Source organism: Fragaria vesca, linkage group LG3 (assembly GCF_000184155.1).
Source record: "Fragaria vesca subsp. vesca linkage group LG3, FraVesHawaii_1.0, whole genome shotgun sequence".
NCBI lineage: Eukaryota > Viridiplantae > Streptophyta > Magnoliopsida > Rosales > Rosaceae > Fragaria > Fragaria vesca.
The window spans coordinates 354355-374520 of NC_020493.1; the positions used below are offsets into that span (position 1 = coordinate 354355).

Genomic DNA, 20166 nt, shown 5'->3' on the forward strand with positions numbered 1-20166 from the left:
AATTCTAGATACTGGCCTCACAGTTAATGTTAAAATTATCAGCAGTTAACGTTCTATTTGGACAGAATATAGGACATTTGGTCACGCTTGAGGAAAATTCAAAAGTTTAAGGGGTAAACTGATGAAATTGAAAGTATAAAGATTAACATGAAGTTACTCCCAAACCTCACGAGGGTAAACTGAATTTAATTCTAAAAAGTGTCATTTTTCTAAGTTTCAAACAGCAGAACACCCCTAGGAACAACATATCTACCTAAGGCCTAGTTTGGTACAGCTTCACTTTTAAAATAATCAGTTTATATCGGAATTTTTAGATTTTATAGTGTTTGGTAAATGAAAGAAAACAACTTTTTTTGAAAATTACAGGTTACTGACAGCAGCTTGTAAAAACAACCTGAAAATTATTTTTAAAAACAGTTGTCACTAAAAACACTATAAATTAATAAATTTTATTTTGACAGCATTTTTAAAACTAATATTTACCAAACACAAAACTGTTTTAATTCACAGCTGATTATTTTCGTAATACAGCAGAGCAGTTTTTTTTTTAAGTCAGAGCAATACCGCCTTGAACTGAACAGTGGCTGAAACTTGAGAAAACGTCATTGCATATGTAATCAATCTTGTTTAATTGAGTATGAGTGTATGACATTTTGTCGCTGGATGCCGACTTGACTTGACTTGTTGCTGGAGAGAAATATAGAGCAGAGGAAGTAGGGAAAGAAGAAGAAAATCAGAGAAGGGGGAATCGATCTTGGAGAAATTGAGTTCATTTGATCAAAGTTGGAGCATCCCTTTGAGAGTTTGAGCTCCGGGTAAGCTTCAGCTTCTTATTTGGTTTATTGGTTTTGGGTGGTCCATGCAGTTTGTTAATCGTTTTTCATTGTAATCCAGATTCTAATACCTACAAATCTACAATGGTTGAGGCACTCGTCCTGATGCTTCTTGACAAGTTGGCTTCAGTAACTTATGAATACACAGAAAAAGAGGTGAGACTGGTTTTGGATGTTCAGAAAGAAGTTGAAGAATTCACTGGAAATCTTGAAGCAATTCAAGCTGTGCTTGAGGATGCAGAGCAGAAGCAAGTGAAGCATGCAAGCGTGAGGAATTGGTTGGATAAGCTGGAGGAAGTGTCCTGTAAGATGGATGACGTGCTGGATGAGTGGAACACTGAAATTCTAAGACAAAAGCTTGAGAATCAAGAAGAAACTGCTCTTGTTACCAAGAAGAAGGTGTGGTTCTCTATTCCCTCTCATTGCTTTTGTTTTGGTCAAGTCAGTAGGGTAATTCTTCGTCGTGATATTGCTCTCAAAATTAAGGATCTGAATGATAAGCTAACTGTCATTGCTAATCAAAGGCAAGCATATAACCTACAATCCATTGAAAGAATCGCGGAACAACCTGAGAGACAGAAAAGTTCATCTTTTGTTGATATATCCAAAGTTTTTGGTCGTGAAAATGAGAAAGATGGTTTGATAAGCAGATTGTTGAGTGAGAGTAGTCAAGAAGAGAGGGCACTCCTTGTCATCCCCATCATAGGCATGGGAGGAGTTGGTAAGACAACTCTTGCCCAGCTAGTCTATAATGATGAAAATGTTAAAGCGCATTTCGAGAAGAGAATATGGGTCTGTGTCTCGGATCCTTTTGATGAGATTAAGATTGCCAAAGCCATCGCTGATGGTAATGGTATTTCAAACTCAAATGAGTTAGAAGCTGTTTTGCAATGTATGTCTAAATCCATTGAGGGGAAAAAGTTTCTCCTTGTCCTGGATGATGGATGGACCCAAGATCATACAAAGTGGGAACAATTGGAGCTACCTTTAATGCAGAATTGTGGTGAAGGTAGCAGAATAATTGTGACCACAAGAAAAAAGGAGGTCGCTATTATGATGGGAGCAACAACTCATATGATGCCCTTGAAGCAGTTGAGTATGCAAAACTGTTTGTCATTGTTCAATCACATTGCATTTCTTGGTAAGAAAGAGGATGAGTCTACTGTCTTCAGAGCTATTGGTGAGGGAATTGTGAAAAAATGTAAGGGTTTGCCACTTGCTGCAAAGACTTTAGCAAGTCTCATGCGCTATAAAAAGATGGTGAAAGAGTGGCAAGATGTTTTGGACAGTAAGATTTGGGACCTAGAAGAGTTTGAGCAACAAGTTTTTCAACCACTATTTCTCAGTTATCATGATTTGGCCCCTGCTTTGAGACGTTGTCTGCTATATTGTGCTACTTTTCCAAAAGATTATGTATTTGATAAGAATATCTTGATCGAGCTGTGGATGTCACAAGACTATCTTCATTCAAAAGGGAATCATGAGAAAGAAGTTGTAGGTCAGATCTTTTTTGATAACTTGGTAATGCGCTCTTTCTTCCAAGATCTTGTGGATGTTGAAGTTGACAAGCTTACTTTGTGTTGCAAAATGCATGATATTGTTCACGACTTTGTGCAGTGGCTCACCAAGAAAGAATGTTTCATTATGGAGTTATCTGGTGTAAACAACATAACAGAGCTACTAGTGAGTAATAAGTTGCGCCATTTCACCTTAATGTCTGCACCTGAGGGTCCATTCCCAGCTTCTATTTCATTTCAGAATTGCAAGAATCTGCGTACTCTCACAACTTTCAATTGCAAAATTTCTGCCATAGACTCGACGTTGATTTCACAGCTGAGATGTCTAAGAACATTAAATTTGAGTCACAATGGCCTCCATAAGCTTCCAGACAACATTGGTGATTTGATACACTTGAGGTATCTTGACTTGTCTTTCAATCGATCTTTGAAGAAATTACCCACCACCTTAGGTAATTTATTCAATTTGCAAACCTTGCGCCTTCTTCGCTGCAGTGCTCTTAAAGAACTTCCTAAGAGCATGGGAAAGCTGATTAACCTTAGACATCTTTACATTCAGTTATGTGATCAGCTGAACTACCTGCCAAAAGGGATTGGCAGATTAACAAGCTTGCAAACACTAGACATCTGCCCTGTTTATGGCAGTGAAGATGATGAAGCATTCAAGCTGGGGGATTTGGGAAGCTTGGACCAGCTTCAGGGTATTCTCACCATAAAAGTCTTGGGGGATTGGAAGGATGTCAAAGAGGCTGAGAATGCACGTTTGTGGAATAAAAAACTTTTCTATTTGGGAGTTGATTCTTGGAATGAGGACTACAGCAGAAGAAAAGGCAATGAAGAAATTTTGTTACTCTTACGGCCACATCAAGATTTAAGTTCTTTAGAGATTAAATGGTATGATGGCACTACCTGGCCTACTTGGATGATGTCTTTATACAATTTGAAAGTACTTAGTCTTGATTCTTGTAAGTGTAAAGTTTTGCCTCCTCTTGGGAAATTGCCATTCCTTGAGAAGCTCTCAGTGAGCTATACAAGAGTGAGAAAGATTGGAGTTGAATTCCTGGGAATAGAAGAAGCTCAAACATTAATAGAATCATCAAGACGTGCAATTTTGTTCCCAAAATTAAAAGAGCTCCTGTTTTGGCGATTGAATAATTTGGAAGAGTGGAACGGAATGGAGGGGTGGAAGGAAGAAGATTCTGACATTACAATAATGCCATGCCTTTCTAGCTTAAGAATTATGGACTGCAGAATCCTCCACATGCTGCCAGACTACTTGCGAAGATCAAACCTTCAGAGTCTTGAAATTATAGGAAGTTGGAAGCTTGCCAGATGTTGTGAAGAAGGCAAAGGAAGCGAGTGGCCCAAGATTTCTCACATCCCAAACATCAAAATTGAGTACCCCGATAGATATCTGGTAATTTGGTTCTTGATACTAACGCATTATTCATTCATATTTCCATTTCAGTTGTGATGATCATCATCTTATATATACATGCTTGTTTTGTCTAAGTAATATGCAAGTAATGGCCATATCCAGTTACTATGATCTTCTGCCACCACATATCCTTCTATTGAAAGGTAAGTTCCCTAGTTTCTTTGATATTATTAATATTTTCGATGTATGATAGCATTCATCATTGTCTTTAATAGAACATGAGCAACTTTTGCTAATGTGATGCATTAATTCCTGTTTAAACTGGCCTGATTCATTTAACTCCATCCCTCCATTTGAGGATTTAAGAAACTTGCTGTGAACATCATATGCAAAGAAATGATAAATGTTGGATTAACTTGCTGTAAACTTGCTGCACTCCTCTCTGGGAAGGATGGACGTTACAGTTGCAGTGGCTGCAGGATGCCTCAACATGATTATCCTCTCGTACATATGTAAAACTTGGTGACTTGATTGTACAGAACCAGTTAAAGTTTTATAGCCAAAAGTGGAATTCAACTTTCTTGTAACTGCTAATGCTATGGATTATAATCTCATCAAGCTATATGCACAAATTATATTGCAGGAAAAGCAGTGGAATATATTGGAGAGCAACTGCAGAATGAAATATATACTTGGTGGCTTTTGACTGATAACTATCAGAAGACATACCGGTACAAAGATGATACACGAGGGAAATAATACACGGAGTAGAATGATTTCAAAGGGTATATCAGGATTATCAGCTGGGAATTCAAGGAACTGTTATCAGGGCCTTGTGCAGGTTTTTTCGCAGGCAGATAATGTTCGAAATTCCTCTCAGTGTGATTCCATGCTTATTGGAGATAAAGCTGCTGCCAACACCTAGCCATAGAAGGTCTCTTGCAGCAGTTATGTTGGAAGTTCAATCTTTTTGTCCATGAGTGTAAACAAATAGTTTGCAAGAGACCTTGTACTAAACATTTGATGTAAATGTGGCTGTTGCCAAATTGGCCACAGTAACTTGTTGAGTTGGGAAATGGGAAGCATATTATAACGTGCACAAAACATTTTGCGACAGAACTTTGCTCCTGATTTTGCATTGAAGTGCCTGTTATGAATTACGTTTTAAGCTCAAGAATGAGTCTAAGTTGTGTTTACAGCTGGTATAGAAAAACAGAGTACTTCAGGTCCATCGGACAGGACTACAGTTTTGGTGTTAGAATTGCATGCATTCTGATCAATCTAAGCAGTTTCGGCCAAAACTCAGATACCGGAAACTTGTAAGTTTTCATTGATAAAAATAAGGCGCCTCATAGATTGCACAAAGATGGTGTTTATGTAATCTAAATGAAACATACAGGAATCCAAACACCATTCATAGAAACACATATCTGCTTAAACTAAATTTCATAAATGAATAATGTAGCCTACCTGCAGTTAGGTATTGACAAGCAAAGAAGAATGCAAAGGCGAAATTGCTCTGTGTTGAGAATCTAAGCTGTCCCTCCTTGAATAATACGAGTTTTCAGTACACTGCTAATAATAAGATATCTGTCTTCTAGGTAGAACATTGAACTACGCGAAGTCCATCAATTTTGCATTCTAATACCGCATCGCTATTCTAGCTTTTGGTTTTAGGTGCAGACCTTTTATGAGACAAAAGCACAAGCTGATCCACAAACAGCATCGACTTCATTTGCTCCAGTTGATGCTTTTCTTTCTCCACCTGCAAATCTATTTCCTCAAAACGAACAATCCTATCTTGAATCTCTTTCATCTGCACCTCCGTAATGCCAGTAATTGCTCTCTCCACACCCAGCCCTTCCTTCTCCAGTTCTGAATTCGCATCCACAAATGCGCCCCCCATCGCATTAAGTTTGGCTTCAGTGTCTCCATTCATCACAGCATCACCTCCACTCACCCCCGGAGGTCCAACAGTCATCCTACTTGTTTCATAATCCGCCTCACACAGGGTTCTCACAGCGGCACTAGCAGCCGCTTCCGCAGCCTTTACACCCGACAAAGCAGACAGAAACGCAGTCTGAGCCATAATTGGGTTGCTAGCATCTGCAAGAGGCGTGAGACGCATCCTCTTGCTCTCCAAACCAACCTCACCATCCCCATCCCCCACCTTCACTGGACTCATACCACTACCATCCAACTTCTCGGAATCCAAATCATCTATCGGCTTATCAGCATAAGGAAGCTTGAGAAAATGCGCCACACATTCCTTCTCGCTTCTACCAACATGTTGCGCAACCTTTCTCCAATCATCACCATAATGCATAAGTGCTTCTAGCAAATGCAATGTGTCCTTATCTGACCAACCATCCCCAGTTTCTTCATTAATCTCAACCCTTCTAAAATCCGAAGAACTCACACCAACCCGATAGTTCCCACGAACATAACATCTCGCACATAAAGTCATCTCATACTGAAAAAAACAACCAACATTACACCAATGAATACAAATTCAAGTCCTTTTCGCTACGAAATTCGAATTAATCAAATCAAATCCAATCCAAAATCAACACAGCAGAGAAAGAACGATATACACCTTTTCGGAAACAAAGCACGCAATGCTGCATAGAGACTTGCAGCCGTCGCAGGTCCTCTGCTTGTCCTTGGCAGCAGGGGCAGAAGCGTCTTTAACCCCGATCTTTGGCGACTGAGCGCCGCCGTGCGCGGCGGATTTGGCTTCCTTCTCCTCCCATTTCAGCGACTTGACCGACGGAGCGTAGTTGATCAATCCCCAAGCCTCCAGGAAGTTGAAAACCCTGAGAATGGAGCCGACGTCGCCGACTAGGGTTTTGCGGACGTCGGTGAAAGTGAGGCGGCGGCCGGGGTTGGAGCGGTAGCGGCGGATGATGTGGTTGCGGTAGTACTTGTAGAGGCTAGGGTTCTTGGCCGGCGGGCGGGAGTGGAAGAATTCCGGGAGGGATCGGACCTCGGTTCGGTAGATGTGGTCCAAGGAGAACCAGCTGGAGTAGCTGGGGATGAAGATGGTGGGGTCGGCGTCGGAGCTCGGAGGCGGCGGAGTAGGAGGAGGGCGTGCGGCGGCGGCGGCGGCGGCGGCGGCGGTGGCCGGAGTCTCGGGCCTGACGGAGGGGGTGGAGGGAGGAGGGTTGAGGAGAGTGAGAAGCTGTTGGATCGATTTGGTAGTCATATTGGGCTTTTTTAGGATCCGAGAGATATGAGAGAGAGGTTTAAGTTCTTATTGTTTCAAGAGTTAAGGGCGTGTTTGGGACTTCGGGAAAAAGAGAGGGGTGTTGTGTGTTTGTCAGAGAAAAGTTACCATGTATAAAAAAGTTTTGTTTCGCTGAAATTACCTAGGTAAGACCGTAAGAATAGTCATGACTCATGATTGTGGAAGGTCTATGTGTACGAGAGTAAAGCCATACAAATTAAAAATAAGAGTGCGCAAAGATTTTATTCATACATTATTTTTAGTAACCATACTCTCATAATTTAATGCGAATGAGAATTTGTTTTGACCCTTTCTTCTCATGAAAGACCATTCATGCATTTTACATTCTCTAATAATGTTAAAATTTCATATGTTGTCTATAGTTTAATTTATATGCTAGTTCGAATGTGAAACTATTTAATGAAATGTAGCTATGTGTCTTTTGTCTTAAGACTAAAAAAGAAAATTATAACAATTTTGCTGGATAATACATGTCATATTAACAACATAGTATGCACGCTCCTTTTAAATCAGAAGAGCCCTTAAATCTTTACTGTTAAAATAGTTAAGGAGAATAAATGTTTCACAACATGCTTTGATGCATGAGTTGAACTTAATTTTCTCCAATATCTCACTCATTCAGTCATTTTATAAGTTATTTCTATTATGGAATCAACTTATTGTGCTTTCTTACCTTTATGGTTTATTCTCATGCTATTAGTATGCGTCTATTACATTGCCCAATTTTCAACTTTTCATCGATCTATCGTGAAAATTTGTAGTGAGCGTCATTCTCATTTTCCATCTTTTTAAATAGAAAAAAATAAAACAAAAAACAAAAACAAAAACAATTCCACCTAAAGAGGGCCATAAAGAGTTGTGGGCCGTGACGAGCCCGTGAAAAGAATTCGGGCACACTTGCACCTGGCAACACATTGGGCAGGGCTTGAACTGTTGGGTTTGGATACAAGTTTTGTTTCTTTCTTTTCTTCTTTTCTTCCCTGCATGAACATGGATTGTTTCCTAATTCTCTTGTCAGAGAGTCTTTAGCGCAGTGCACTACGATAGATACTATGAGACTACGATACTATGTACATGGATGGTTGAGACGAGATGACATTAATAGTTAATACGTGGTGGTCACTGCGTGCAAATTTTTAAGATTACACTGTGTACTTGCATCATCGTCAATATGCAAAAACTTTTGTTTTTCTCTAGCTATGTTTAGAGGTAACAACAACAACATTAAAACTTAAATATCATTATATCTTTTATCTTTTTAATCATCTTACATGCGTTCTCCTTTTCTCTCTTACAATAACACCGGATGTTTAAATAAAAATTTATATGAAATCATTCAAAAGCTTAGCTCACACCAAATGAATTATTACTAATTGTTTATATCACCACAAGAAAAGAATCGTGGAGGGGAAGAAGTACGAAATTGAACCAAAACAACCAAACAAACAAAAATGCCAAAATATTAAACGCAATTATGCAGGCATGGAGTGCTAATATACTCACCAGTAATGGATGAAACGTCATCTTTTTCTAATATTAGATGACAGATATATATAAATACACTTACATAATTTTCAGGTTTAAATTATAAAAATGATAACGTTGTCACTGCTGTTGTTCTTGTCGATCAGGCAGATCGAGACCGGTGGAGGTTAGGGTTCTCAGGGTTGACTTGAAAATTGAAATGGAAAGAGCCTGCGTAACCAACAACTTTGTATATTTCAAAGCCATCACTCTCTTTAATTTGACTCCATATATATTCTATTTGTTTTCTCAAAGATCTCTTCACGCCGGTGGAGGTTTCTGTCTGTTCTATACATGGCAAGCCTCATGTTTTCTCTCTGCCCTGTTTGACTTCAAAGGCCACCCACTAATGGCCGCGCCGGCATGGCCAGCCTGCAGCCTGCAACTTTTCCAAGCTCCATTGTACTAATTTGACGGTGTGCTTGCTTATCTATGGAAATTAGAATGATTTTGAAAATTTTGTATTGAGTTGATTATTCGAAATATGTATGTGGATTGACAAGTCAAATTCCGATCGATATGATTTCCAGGCCCGTACTTGAGGGGAGACATGAGAGGCCACCGTCTCAGACACTACAAATTCGAGGGCATCAAAATCTTAATTTTTTCTTTCTTTCTCGGTTTCTTGCGTTTATTATACTTGACTAATATTAGAATATTTCATAAATTTATATTCAAGATTGCACATTTACTGTGTTTATATATATCTTGTAATCGGCAAAATTTCTTTTGACAATGGTCATTATTTTTATTTTTTGTCGTATGACTATTAGAGGACATCATTCTCAAAATTCGTCTCAGGTCTTCAAATCTCATGTCCGACCCTGTTCATTTCTGATTTGGTAACATACTAGATTTAACGACAAGTAACATGACATGCACTGATCATGAAAAAAACATATCCCCGATTACGGATGCATGCAACCCTAACTTATTCGTTTTGCCTTACGGCTGTGGCTACATTATCTTGACCTCATGATGTACGAGTGATTTCTGGATCATCACTACTCAACTTACATCATGACATAGCGTTTTTCTAACAAGAATTCACACCCACATTCATGTACCTATATCTAAACGCTGATGATGATTATGCTACACAAGTTTCAAGGTTGTTCTAATACATGTACTAGAGCAAATGCATGAACGAATCTATACTTAAATCCTGAACTTCATTCCCAATACCAGCCACAATCGTTGCTCTATTTATGTAAATTGATCACCTTAATTACCACATGGTTTGGGTACACATATATATGTATGTCACCACATTTCTGATTTCCCTTTCTTTAATCGACTATTAGTTCTGTTCCTCATTGGCATCTGATCCAAACCCTAAGGTCCCGATCTGTTAATTAACCCATTGAATTGTATGCTTGAATTAAATACAGAAACCAAATATCTGGTCATTTGCTAGCAAAAAACCAACTATCTGGTGACTATTTGTAGCTACTGCAAATTATAATTAAAGAAGAGGAAGTTTTTCTAATGTCATCCTCTCTAATTTGAGAGCAGGTTTTACTTAATTAATTCACAACATGTTGATGATTTATAGGCCAGCTCAATGCCTGCAGGTTTTTCCTCCATTTATTTAATACTGTATTCAATTTTCTACTAAAATGAGCAGTGCACATGCCCTGCTTCATCATCAAAGATGACCTCCTTTCTTATACCCTACCTCTACTACCAACTCTTCAATCCCCTCTATAAAATCCAATCAGCACCATTTGAGCTTACACAGTACACAACACCTCTCTCTTTCTCTCTCTCACAAGCTCAGTGCTGCTCGATTTTCTTGAAAGAAAATTCAATGGCCGGTGTAAGGAAGCGAAATGGGTACTCGAAGATCGATAAGGAAGACCCGGAAGAGGTGATTCATCGACGAGCGCGGTTCTTGGTCTACAAGGTGATGCAGCAAGCCGAGTATCGGAGAAGGCCTTCAAATTTGAGGATTAGAATACGGAAATTGAAGGTTAAGTTCGGGATGAGACTGAAAAAGTTGAGGAAGAGCATGCTGCTTAGCATATCTGCAGCAAGAGTTGTCGTTTATAAACAAGTATCTAGGCAGTTGAAAACTTGCAAGAGCTTGTTTGGCCGCGTAGAGGAGCCATTGCCAGCCTTCAACGTTTGTAAATTTGCAGTTTAACTTTGTGTTGTACGTCTTAAACTTTCTTCGATCTCCATCGTTTTCAGAAATATATACGAGCTTGCATGGTTTGGACAATTCTGGTTTTGATTCTCAAATTGTTTCACAGTATATAGCGTGAGATCTTAATTTGATTTCGTCTCTTTTTATGTATGACCTTTATACTAATAGCTCTATAAGAGTATAAGACTCATTTGCAGTGTATATGGATCTGTCTGACATGCTTAGATGAAACCCAGAACATGGCTGCATTATGTATTGAAGTGCTATTTTGCCTGGTTGGATAGTAATGGGATAGCAGATATGTATGTATCAAAACTATTCATAGTTTTATGCCAAACAAGTCAACTCCCTGTAGACAATCCTTTTTTTTTTTCTTTTTTTCTCTAAGTCTTCCATACCATGCCGGCCGTACTGTGTCATAGTTGACTGAGCTCTCAACCTTCATGGTCATAGAATCTTTGCATAATGTTTGGGCATTGGCATGGAATCATTGGAATGGCTTGGCTCTGCTAGCTAGCTAGATTTCCCAAAACTATCTTAACCAGCTAAATTAGTCTCATATATATAAATTTATCACGGTCCAAGAATCGAAGTACTACAATTGGTAAATGCATAGATCTTTTCAATATATATGGATGATTGAGTTGGTGGCTGATTATCTTATTGAGGGACGTCAATGGAATCTTGATAAGCTTAGAGAGGTTGTGAGTACTGATGTGCTATATATCTCTGATCGTACATAATTTTAAGAGTTGGCATAACTGAGAGAAGGCATGACCTTTTTTTTTATTAATAACTCACGCATCCTATATATGTCTGTGAGATTTTGAACTCATTACCTTAAAGTTGTTAGTTAAACATCTAAGTCACTGCTGACTAATAAGAAGACATGACCTTAATTAACTAGCTAGGTTGCTTAAACTGCAGTATAACTTGAGAGAAGTTAATTAGAATTACGGGGCACATCAAGTTCACGTTTGCCGCTCTCTTTGTGTGCTATATTAGAATATTGTTTCCCTCTTTTCATGCTTGGCATATTGGCATCAATGGCATGCACGCTCTTTAAACATCTCACTGATTTCCACCTTATTTTGCCGCATGCGATACAATCGGCCGGGGCGCGGGGTGTACTTTACATGTTTCCTCGATCAGTTCTCTTACTAATTATCAAATAAAGTTAAATTGATAATCAAATCCTAATAAAATAGAGTTGAAATCCCACAGTGATTAGCCAACTGTTGTTGTTAATTGGAAACTTGTGCCCTCGATGAACTTGTTGATTGATCAGTTTTAAGAAGAGGTTGCTGTTGCTGTTTATTAGAGTCGTCCCATTTTTCCAAACGATCTCTACTCGTGCCCACCTGTAACAATCAGATCGATTCAATTTTCACAACAAAATCGTATCGGTATATATAATCCAAGCACTACAACAATATAGAGCAAATGCCACACATCTTGTGTGAAGGTATGTGACATTTGGAGGTGTTGCAAATCACTTTGTGTGGCAAATTAGAGTATTAGTATAGATATTGGTGGGATATGAGGGAAAATGCCACATATAAGGTGATTTACAACACCTCTAAAAGCCACACACCTTGTGTATGGCCTTTGCCCCATATTGTTGTAGTGAAGATACTGAAGTCACATATGTAAGTAGTTAATTACCTCTTTGATCCAGTCTGTACGAAATGTTACCCACAATAAGATGATGGTCTGCATAAATGTTCCTCCTATCATCCCAGACCATATTCCCTGCATCCACATATTAATTTGTGAGGCTTTTGGGTTTTGTTTTTCTATATATCATTGACTCCAAAATGTGCATGCGGTGCATATATAGTACTTACCTGAGCACCAAGATCGAACTTAAATCCCAGAACACAGCCTAATGGGATTCCAACCACATAGTAGCATCCCACATTCACATATGCCACAAAGGCTTGCCATCCGCACCCTACTGCCACCCCTACAATAAGATATATGCAAATCGATCACAACAACATATTCAATAAGGATGCATATCATTTTAATAAGATAACTTCCAAAGAATGATTAAAAGAGTAGTGAATTAATAAAACACTAACAGTACTACTCCTTGCCAATTCGAACTAACCCGAGAGGACAGGTTGAATCCCATTAAGGATTAGAGTGACAGCCAAATAGGGAGTGAGTTTAGAGACGGCTTTGGCCACAGTTTCGCCGCTGGTAAAGGCGTAACTGATTACATCGCGCAGCAACAGCACAATGGCAGCTTCAACTATAGCAATAGCCAATGACACCAGTGTTACTATCACAACCGAGAATGCTGCCGACTTTGGATTCCCAGCACCTAGCTCATTGCTTACTCGCACGCTGCGTATATATATATATATATATATGTGTTCATTAACAACTTAACAATGACAGTTATAATTTTAATAATCTAACATTACCTTATTGCTGCGTTAAATCCAACCGAAACCATGAAGAATACTCCATTTATCGCCATGCTGCAACGAGGTGAAATAAACCATCGATTAAGCTATAGACATGTAAGTTTACGGATGAACCGTACGTATAATAAGGTGAAGTAGTTTCGACTTTCTTTTTCTTCTTCTTTGTCCCCCCATTTTGTCCTTTTCAAGAAGCAAAGGTAGGTAAGCATATGTTTATTCTCAATAAATTCGTTAGGTGAACCGCAAGTTTTGATAAAAAACTATCAATGGTCGCTATTGATACTTACGACATGCAGGGCCGGATCTGAGATTTAAAGACCTGAGGTGAGTTGTGAGAATGGTCCTATGATTATACGAGGGAAAAAAAAAGACGGTGAATTGGGCATAAAAAAATTGGTCATCCCTCAAAATTTATAGCTATAGATAACTAGATGAAAAAAGTAACTATAGATAAAAACAAATTAGCTTCAGACGAAAATTAGCTCCAGACGAATGAGTAGAATATATAGACACAAGAAATCAAGAGTTTATATAAAAATATCTATACATATACATATATAAGAAACGGGCATGACGACATGGAAGAAACTTTTGTTGACCAGTATGATATTGCCAGAGAAACTTTGGGTACGTAGACCAGTATGCTATTGGCAATTCAAGCCAATATTAGATTCATCTCGAACAGTATTAGCTACACTTAATTAGAAAGTGTGGCATAGAAAGTTAGCTCCACTTGCATTTTCTTGATTCTAAAGTAGTGATCGAAAGACATGGATGTTGAAGTTTCAATCTTCTTTTGTGAAATACACTAATTATATATTAGAGACTAGCCACATATTTCTTGGAATCTATTTCTATGTAGCTATCAGCATTATCATAATTGGTTGGCATTATAGGAAAGGTCATATATATGATAAGATTTTGTTACAACTAATTAGCTTGTGCATGTCCTTATTTTGTGATCATGTAGCTAGAGTCGTTTATATTCCTAGTTATCCTATAAGGAAATTCTATGGTACCTACCCTTATGTGATACTTAAATTTACAAATGTGACAACATATTTGTAATTAAAATGGTAATGCTGAATCGTATTGTTTGTAATCTTGTTCTAATAATTGTAATTACAAAATGTAAAACCATTTTACAACTTTTTGAAAAAATTGTTGTCATAGTTGTAATTTTGTTTAACTTCATGTAAATAGTGTAAATAAATTTAGTAAATTTGTTCTCAATGTTGTAATTTGATTCATAACATTGTAATTTTTTGTTCAAGTACATGTAAAATAAAAGTAGGATATACATTCCCAGTACCATAACTTGTCTGGTTATTTATAAGTTGGAAATGCAATGTCACGTCAACCCATCTAACTATGTTAAAATCTTTACTGTAATGTGATCGATATAATACTCGTTTAATGGATGTTAATTTCATCTGAACTGCTATTTTTTGGTCAAGATTAATCTGAACTGCTATATTGTGCTATATCGCATGTAAGAGTTAATTAAGAGTTTCTTACCATATGGCCAAAGAGTTCAACGCAAGCTCAGGGTCCTCTAGCAAGCCAGCAATCAACACTAGCACCTGATAATACCAAACCTCCAAGCACAACATCACAGCTGAAGCAGCCGATAACTTCAAGAACTCCCACAGCCCAGAAAACGCCTGCAAACTAAACCCACTCCATGTCTGCTTACACTTGCTGCTTGTCAAAATGTACACGAACTGAGCAACTACGATGATCCACCAAGACAAACTCAAAACTAACGAGGCACCAATCAACCCCCACCCCAATACGTACACAGCCACCCAACTTAGCAGCAAATGCACCCCAAGAGTAGCCCCAGATATGTAGGCGCTTGGAAGCACAATTCTCTGGGCTTGGAGAAACTTCTGGATGGGGAAGTTGATAGCATAAGCGAAGATTTGTGGGATAAGACCGTAGACGAAAACCGCGGCGACAGAGGCTAGGGCAGATGATTCGCCAAATAAGAGCAATATGGGCTTGGATAGGATGAACACCGCCAGGAGTGGAATTCCTGTGATGCTTAAGACTACTGTTGCTCTTTGGAGATATATGCCTAGCATGTCGTACATCTGGGCACCATAGGCTTGCCCACAAAGAGTCTCCACCGCACTTCCCATCCCTAACTATATGAAAAGAAGAAGAACTAAACATAAGTTTCTTTACAGTAAACCCTTATTAGAGTGTTTTCAAAGGCACATTTTTCTACGAAAACACTTACATATACAACTTAAAGAGCTTAGACATTATTGTTAGATCGATATATACTGTACCATGAGGCCGTAGGCAAAGAGTTGGATGCCGCTATTGCCGAGGGAAGCAGCTGCGAGCTCAAGATTACCCAGGTGGCCGGCGAAGACACGGGTGGAAACTGACATGGTGTTGTTGACGACGTAAACGAAGACGGCAGGGGCAGCAAGGCGGAAGAGGAGCTTGAGTTCAATCCATGTGGCCAACCGGAGCCTCTTGAAGTACGGCAACTGGGTGTCGGATAGAACCTTCTCGAGCGATGACGACTCCTCGCCATGACTAGCGGAGGCTAATGATTCATATGCGGGTTCAGAGCCTAAGATGGGTTGGTGGAGCTCTTCATGACTCATAGTGTAGTGCTTGCGGTGGATATGTGCTGCAGTACGTGGGACTATATATATGAAGCAGGCAGCATTGATTGATATCCAATCAAGTATATACAATGAGACAAAGATCGTATGGTGCTGTACGTATTTTGGTGTTGTTCAACTTTGTCAGTATCTAGATCTGAGTTTTCATAGTTTTACCGCAAAGTTTATGCAAGTGCGATCGATTGTGTTGTTTACTTATATGATTAAGATGTGTCGTATTCCCTTAAAAAGATGCAGCACTGATCGCCTGGTCAGCTACTGACCAACAGCTCACCACTCTAAAAAGATGTATGATCGATTGAGATTTGGAGAGTCTGATCGAATGAGGGAATTAAGGCGTATTTTGGCAGAGTTATTGATACTTTTGGTAGTGTCTCGTCATGTCAGGAATATAATCGTCAACCCTATAAGATTAGCATTATCACTTGAAGATTATCTTTTACAAAAGAAAAAAAAAAACAAAAACATGAATCTTTTGTTTGGTGTGGTCGACTACTTGGCCAGTCCTTCCAAACCCAGCAATTAAGAGTAGGGACTACTGGGACTGGTGTACTCTGGATTACTGGACAGTGAGGAGGAGTAGTTGCCAATTTATTCTTTCTCTCGATCTTTGAACAAACAGTACTAATGAAATACATTTCTTCGAATTCGATCAAAGCAATACAAAAGATTTACCATGCACGTAAACAAACAGTGAAGGATCATATATATACTATCCTATCTGTTCTGTGAGAAGAGGCTCTTTCTTGTCATCCCATCTGTCCAAACGATTCTTTACATTTTCGACCTGCATGGTAACAATTAGTTAATTATGTGCATGGTTTTAAGTAACATGTATATAACTGGTCAGTCCTAGCTAATTAGTACTTAATTAAGTACCTCTTTCTTCCAGTCAGTCCGAAATGTGACCCATAATAAGATCAATGTTTGTATAAACGTCCCTCCTATCATGCCGGACCATATTCCCTAAACAAACAAACATAAAATGTGTAAACCACTGATTTCTAACATTTGTTCATACACTTGTATAATTAAATAAAAAGAGTTATACCTGGGCTCCAAAGTCGAACTTGAAGCCAAGAACACAGCCCAGAGGAATACCAATAATGTAGTAACACCCGACGTTAACATATGCCACAAATGCTTGCCATCCACAACCAACAGCAACCCCTTTTTGTTTTAGAGAGCCCAGCAAATGAAAATAATTTAGTTATGAATAACATGCAGCTCTAATTCACAAGATAACAAAACCCTAGCTAAACAAATTAAGCAAGACCACGAAGGACCTTGATGTTCAACTACAAGCCCATGCATGGGAGACACATATTTGAGCGTCTTGACTGTTAGATTTCTTTGAGGCGTGCATGCATATAGAATAGCACTTTAACATTCGTGATTGATGGTAGCACTTCAAATAGCTAATTAGAGATTCAACATCAAATAATATGATAATCACGGCAGAATATATGTCGCATCTAGACATGATTAATCGAACAACGTCCCCTGGTCCAGAAGGGACCAGATGCCACATTGTGGTATATCAAGTTGGACTGGCCTCTTCAGCTCCACAGCCTCCACTCAAACAATATCACTAGCTGATCGATCATGAATCTCTCACTTTGGTATATCAATTATTGGAGTAAATGTATATAAAATCTCCTATAGTGTAAACGATAATGATCGAGTATTGAAAGGGTTTTTACTGGCCATCTTAATCAAAAGTGATGGGGATTTGGAAAACTTGTTCTTTTGCCACAGTACTGGTACGTAAGCAAAGACAAACTTGAACTCTTCACTACGAATGTTAGCTAGGTCTAGATGAACGTCTTGTTCTTTATTTCTTTTCCAAAGGCAAAATTTTCAAGACGGACCACGTAATAGAGCGGCCATTTAATTTAGATGGTTTTTCTGTAGCAACGTATGTGGTCTCTGCATTAGGGTTTAAGTTATCCTAAGAAAAATTGGCAAAAAAAAAAAAAACAAAAAAACAGACAAGAAAAACATAGTCAAGGAAAACGATAGCTAGAAGCTGCAGGAGACGTACCAGACAAAACAGGTTGGATGCCGTTGAGGATAATAGAGACAGCAAGGTAAGGAGATAGGGCTGAGACTGCATTGGACACAGTCTCACCCTCAGTGAACGCGTAGCTTATCACATTTCGTAATGCAAGCACAACTATGGCACACACTACGGAGATGATGAACGAGCTTGATGTCACTATTATTACTGCAAATGCGGCCGATTTTGGATGACCTGCCCCGAGCTCATTCCCAACCCTCACACTGTTCCATTCATTCATTCATTATATGACTATATATGAGCATCCAGATCACATATATCTGCAAAACCATGTAAGAATTATCCAGCACAAACTTGGTGATTTGGTAACTGACCTTGCAGCAGCATTGAAACCCACAGCAACCATGTACACCCATCCAGATATGGTCATGCTGCACTAGTTAAGTATTCTGGCCATTAGATCATTCGGTGTCTTTGAAACATTGTCATTATCAGCTAGCGTCACATATGTTTATCAAAGATACTAAAAACAAATAGATCATGATGATCATAGCATAGAGACATTTCCTATTGTTCAGAGCACAGATTATTGACTAGTTGTTGTAGCTACCTTCAGCCTAGCTAGTAACCACCACAAATAGCAGTACCATTTTTGGTGGTGCAAGAAAGAGCAAATATTTGTGAAATCTTCTAGTTGGTCTCAAAAGGCCAAAACTTTAGTACCAAGGAAAATTAGGAATATATTGTAAGAGCTAGGTCAAGAAGAAAATTAGTATATAGAAAGACAGTTGCTTACCAAACAGAGAGAGCGTCCAAGGCAATTTCAGCGTCTTCAAGCAACCCAGCAAGCAAAACGATAATCTGGTAATACCAAGTCTCGAGGCAAAGCATTATGGCAGACGCAACTGACAGCTTCAAAAAACTCCAAAGCCCAGAAAACGCCTGCATGCTAAAACCTCTCCAAGTACGTTTACATCTTGGACTCACCAGTATGTATACAAACTGCGCCACCACTATAATCCACCACGAAAAGCTCAACATCAGCGATGCGCCAATCAACCCCCATCCCAACTCATAAATCACCACCCAGCTCAGCACCACATGCACCACGAGCGCGGCCGCGGATATGTACGCGCTCGGGAACACGATGCTCTGAGCCTGAAGGAATTTTTGTATGGGGAAATTGCAAGCGTAGGCGAAAATTTGAGGGATGAGTCCATAAACGAAGATGGCAGCGGCAGAGGCAATGGTGCTCGATTCGCCTAGGGCAAGCAAGAGTGGCTTGGAGAAGATGTAGATGAACATAACTGGGATCCCAGTTGCCATTAGCAGGATTGTTGAACGCTGCAGATATATTCCTAGCATCTCATATTTGTGTGCTCCATAGGCTTGACCGCACAGTGTCTCCACTGCACTTCCCATTCCAAGCTGCGTTCATCAAAACATGTACACATAAGATATAGACATGTCCATCTCTCTTTAAACTAGTATTCATTTCGTAAATCTCGTTTCTATGTATTAGTGGTATGACGATTGCTAACCAAATCTGTTTACCAACTACTTACTAAATTAGTACGCATATAAATACACATAAGAGTATCATGTCATACACATACGTACCATGAGGCCGTAGGCAAAGACTTGGATGCCGGTGTTGCCAAGAGAAGAGGCAGCGAGTTCGAGATTGCCGAGATGGCCGCAGTAGATTTGGGTGGACATGGAGATGACATTGTTGAGCAAGTAAACCACCACTGCCGGAGCGGCAAGGCGGAAGAGAATCTTCAGTTCGACCCACGTCGCACGCCGAAGACGGTGGAAGTACGGAAGTTCAGTGTTGGATAGCGTTTCTTCCAGTTCCGAGCTCACTGGTTGAACAGATGAAGATCTTTTGCTAATCAAGATGGGTTCGGAGAGCTCATTGTCATCACTGGAGTAGTCCATGCTATATCTACCTAGCTAGTTTAGTAGTGCTCCAACTGTAAGAATCCTCCTTTTATACTACACATATATGGTGTGTGCTGTTATATGTGCTTAGCGCCATATGAAACCTTAACTAAACAACAAATTCTTTGCAGAAAAAATAATAATAATAAATCACATTTAAACTAGAAACATACCAAGAAACATGGGAATTTTCTTGACATGGAACTTATATATAATTATATATCGTGAGTGGCTTGTGTGGTCTGAGGCTTTTTATCTCTTCTGATATTTTATTTTCTCAAGAATTTTTTTTTTTTTTTTTTTTTACAAAAGAGGAAAGAATCATGAGCAACCGTATCAGAGAAAAAAATGGGTGGCGGCAGTACAGGGCCGGCCACCTTCTACCGGTAAAACTTATCGCCGTCGGACATGTGGCTCTCTTCTTATTAGATACTCCAATCCACATAGGCAAACAAACAGCATAAATGTTTTGTT

General features: G+C 39.1%; 6 protein-coding genes across 7 annotated transcripts; 3 read left to right on the plus strand and 3 right to left on the minus strand.

Annotated features, from left to right (window-relative positions):
• Positions 1 to 710: 710 nt before the first annotated feature.
• LOC101295317 (putative disease resistance protein RGA3-like) lies at positions 711 to 2713 on the plus strand. Its single transcript, XM_004295215.1, has 3 exons — positions 711 to 815; positions 895 to 2548; positions 2647 to 2713. The coding sequence occupies exons 2-3, from the start codon at positions 918 to 920 to the stop codon at positions 2711 to 2713; spliced, it is 1698 nt and encodes a 565-aa protein (XP_004295263.1). The 5' UTR covers positions 711 to 815; positions 895 to 917.
• LOC101315315 (disease resistance protein RGA2-like) lies at positions 2555 to 4478 on the plus strand. 2 transcript variants are annotated; one of them, XM_004293232.1, is made up of 3 exons: positions 2555 to 3767; positions 3864 to 3931; positions 4372 to 4478. In XM_004293232.1, exons 1-2 carry the CDS (start codon positions 2871 to 2873, stop codon positions 3864 to 3866), a joined length of 900 nt encoding a protein of 299 aa, XP_004293280.1. In that variant the 5' UTR covers positions 2555 to 2870; the 3' UTR covers positions 3867 to 3931; positions 4372 to 4478. The 2 variants fall into 2 exon arrangements, with proteins under 2 accessions (XP_004293280.1, XP_004293281.1); XM_004293233.1 differs by lacking the exon at positions 4372 to 4478 and having other exon boundaries at positions 3864 to 3992.
• A 557-nt stretch (positions 4479 to 5035) lies between these two features.
• On the minus strand, positions 5036 to 6933 carry LOC101295608 (SWI/SNF complex subunit SWI3B-like). Its single transcript, XM_004295216.1, has 2 exons — positions 6325 to 6933; positions 5036 to 6201 (listed from the first exon to the last, which is right to left on the minus strand). Exons 1-2 carry the CDS (start codon positions 6931 to 6933, stop codon positions 5389 to 5391), a joined length of 1422 nt encoding a protein of 473 aa, XP_004295264.1. The 3' UTR covers positions 5036 to 5388.
• A 3352-nt stretch (positions 6934 to 10285) lies between these two features.
• On the plus strand, positions 10286 to 10791 carry LOC101291313. The gene has a single exon (XM_004293235.1). It carries the CDS (start codon positions 10310 to 10312, stop codon positions 10643 to 10645), a length of 336 nt encoding a protein of 111 aa, XP_004293283.1. The 5' UTR covers positions 10286 to 10309; the 3' UTR covers positions 10646 to 10791.
• A 999-nt stretch (positions 10792 to 11790) lies between these two features.
• LOC101291023 (protein TRANSPARENT TESTA 12-like) lies at positions 11791 to 15718 on the minus strand. Its single transcript, XM_004293234.1, has 7 exons — positions 15381 to 15718; positions 14602 to 15233; positions 13081 to 13137; positions 12762 to 13000; positions 12496 to 12614; positions 12314 to 12400; positions 11791 to 12009 (listed from the first exon to the last, which is right to left on the minus strand). Exons 1-7 carry the CDS (start codon positions 15705 to 15707, stop codon positions 11893 to 11895), a joined length of 1578 nt encoding a protein of 525 aa, XP_004293282.1. The 5' UTR covers positions 15708 to 15718; the 3' UTR covers positions 11791 to 11892.
• A 722-nt stretch (positions 15719 to 16440) lies between these two features.
• LOC101295900 (protein TRANSPARENT TESTA 12-like) lies at positions 16441 to 19767 on the minus strand. Its single transcript, XM_004295217.1, has 7 exons — positions 19369 to 19767; positions 18545 to 19176; positions 18123 to 18179; positions 17773 to 18011; positions 16780 to 16898; positions 16608 to 16694; positions 16441 to 16515 (listed from the first exon to the last, which is right to left on the minus strand). Exons 1-7 carry the CDS (start codon positions 19687 to 19689, stop codon positions 16441 to 16443), a joined length of 1530 nt encoding a protein of 509 aa, XP_004295265.1. The 5' UTR covers positions 19690 to 19767.
• Positions 19768 to 20166: the final 399 nt, after the last annotated feature.

Excerpts from the sequence above, each read along its gene's own strand:
- LOC101295317 (XM_004295215.1), top strand. The coding sequence starts at position 918 with ATGGTTGAGGCACTCGTCCTGATGCTTCTTGACAAGTTGGCTTCAGTA. Across the intron at positions 2,549-2,646 it reads TTGCGCCATTTCACCTTAAT|ACTCGACGTTGATTTCACAG; the intron begins GTCTGCACCTGA and ends TTTCTGCCATAG.
- LOC101315315 (XM_004293232.1), top strand. The coding sequence starts at position 2,871 with ATGGGAAAGCTGATTAACCTTAGACATCTTTACATTCAGTTATGTGAT.
- LOC101295608 (XM_004295216.1), bottom strand. The coding sequence starts at position 6,933 with ATGACTACCAAATCGATCCAACAGCTTCTCACTCTCCTCAACCCTCCT. Across the intron at positions 6,202-6,324 it reads CGTGCTTTGTTTCCGAAAAG|TATGAGATGACTTTATGTGC; the intron begins GTGTATATCGTT and ends TGTTTTTTTCAG.
- LOC101291313 (XM_004293235.1), top strand. The coding sequence starts at position 10,310 with ATGGCCGGTGTAAGGAAGCGAAATGGGTACTCGAAGATCGATAAGGAA.
- LOC101291023 (XM_004293234.1), bottom strand. The coding sequence starts at position 15,707 with ATGAGTCATGAAGAGCTCCACCAACCCATCTTAGGCTCTGAACCCGCA. Across the intron at positions 15,234-15,380 it reads TCTTTGCCTACGGCCTCATG|TTAGGGATGGGAAGTGCGGT; the intron begins GTACAGTATATA and ends CTTTTCATATAG. Across the intron at positions 13,138-14,601 it reads TTGAACTCTTTGGCCATATG|CATGGCGATAAATGGAGTAT; the intron begins GTAAGAAACTCT and ends ACCTCGTTGCAG.
- LOC101295900 (XM_004295217.1), bottom strand. The coding sequence starts at position 19,689 with ATGGACTACTCCAGTGATGACAATGAGCTCTCCGAACCCATCTTGATT. Across the intron at positions 19,177-19,368 it reads TCTTTGCCTACGGCCTCATG|CTTGGAATGGGAAGTGCAGT; the intron begins GTACGTATGTGT and ends TGATGAACGCAG. Across the intron at positions 16,516-16,607 it reads GGACTGACTGGAAGAAAGAG|GTCGAAAATGTAAAGAATCG; the intron begins GTACTTAATTAA and ends GTTACCATGCAG.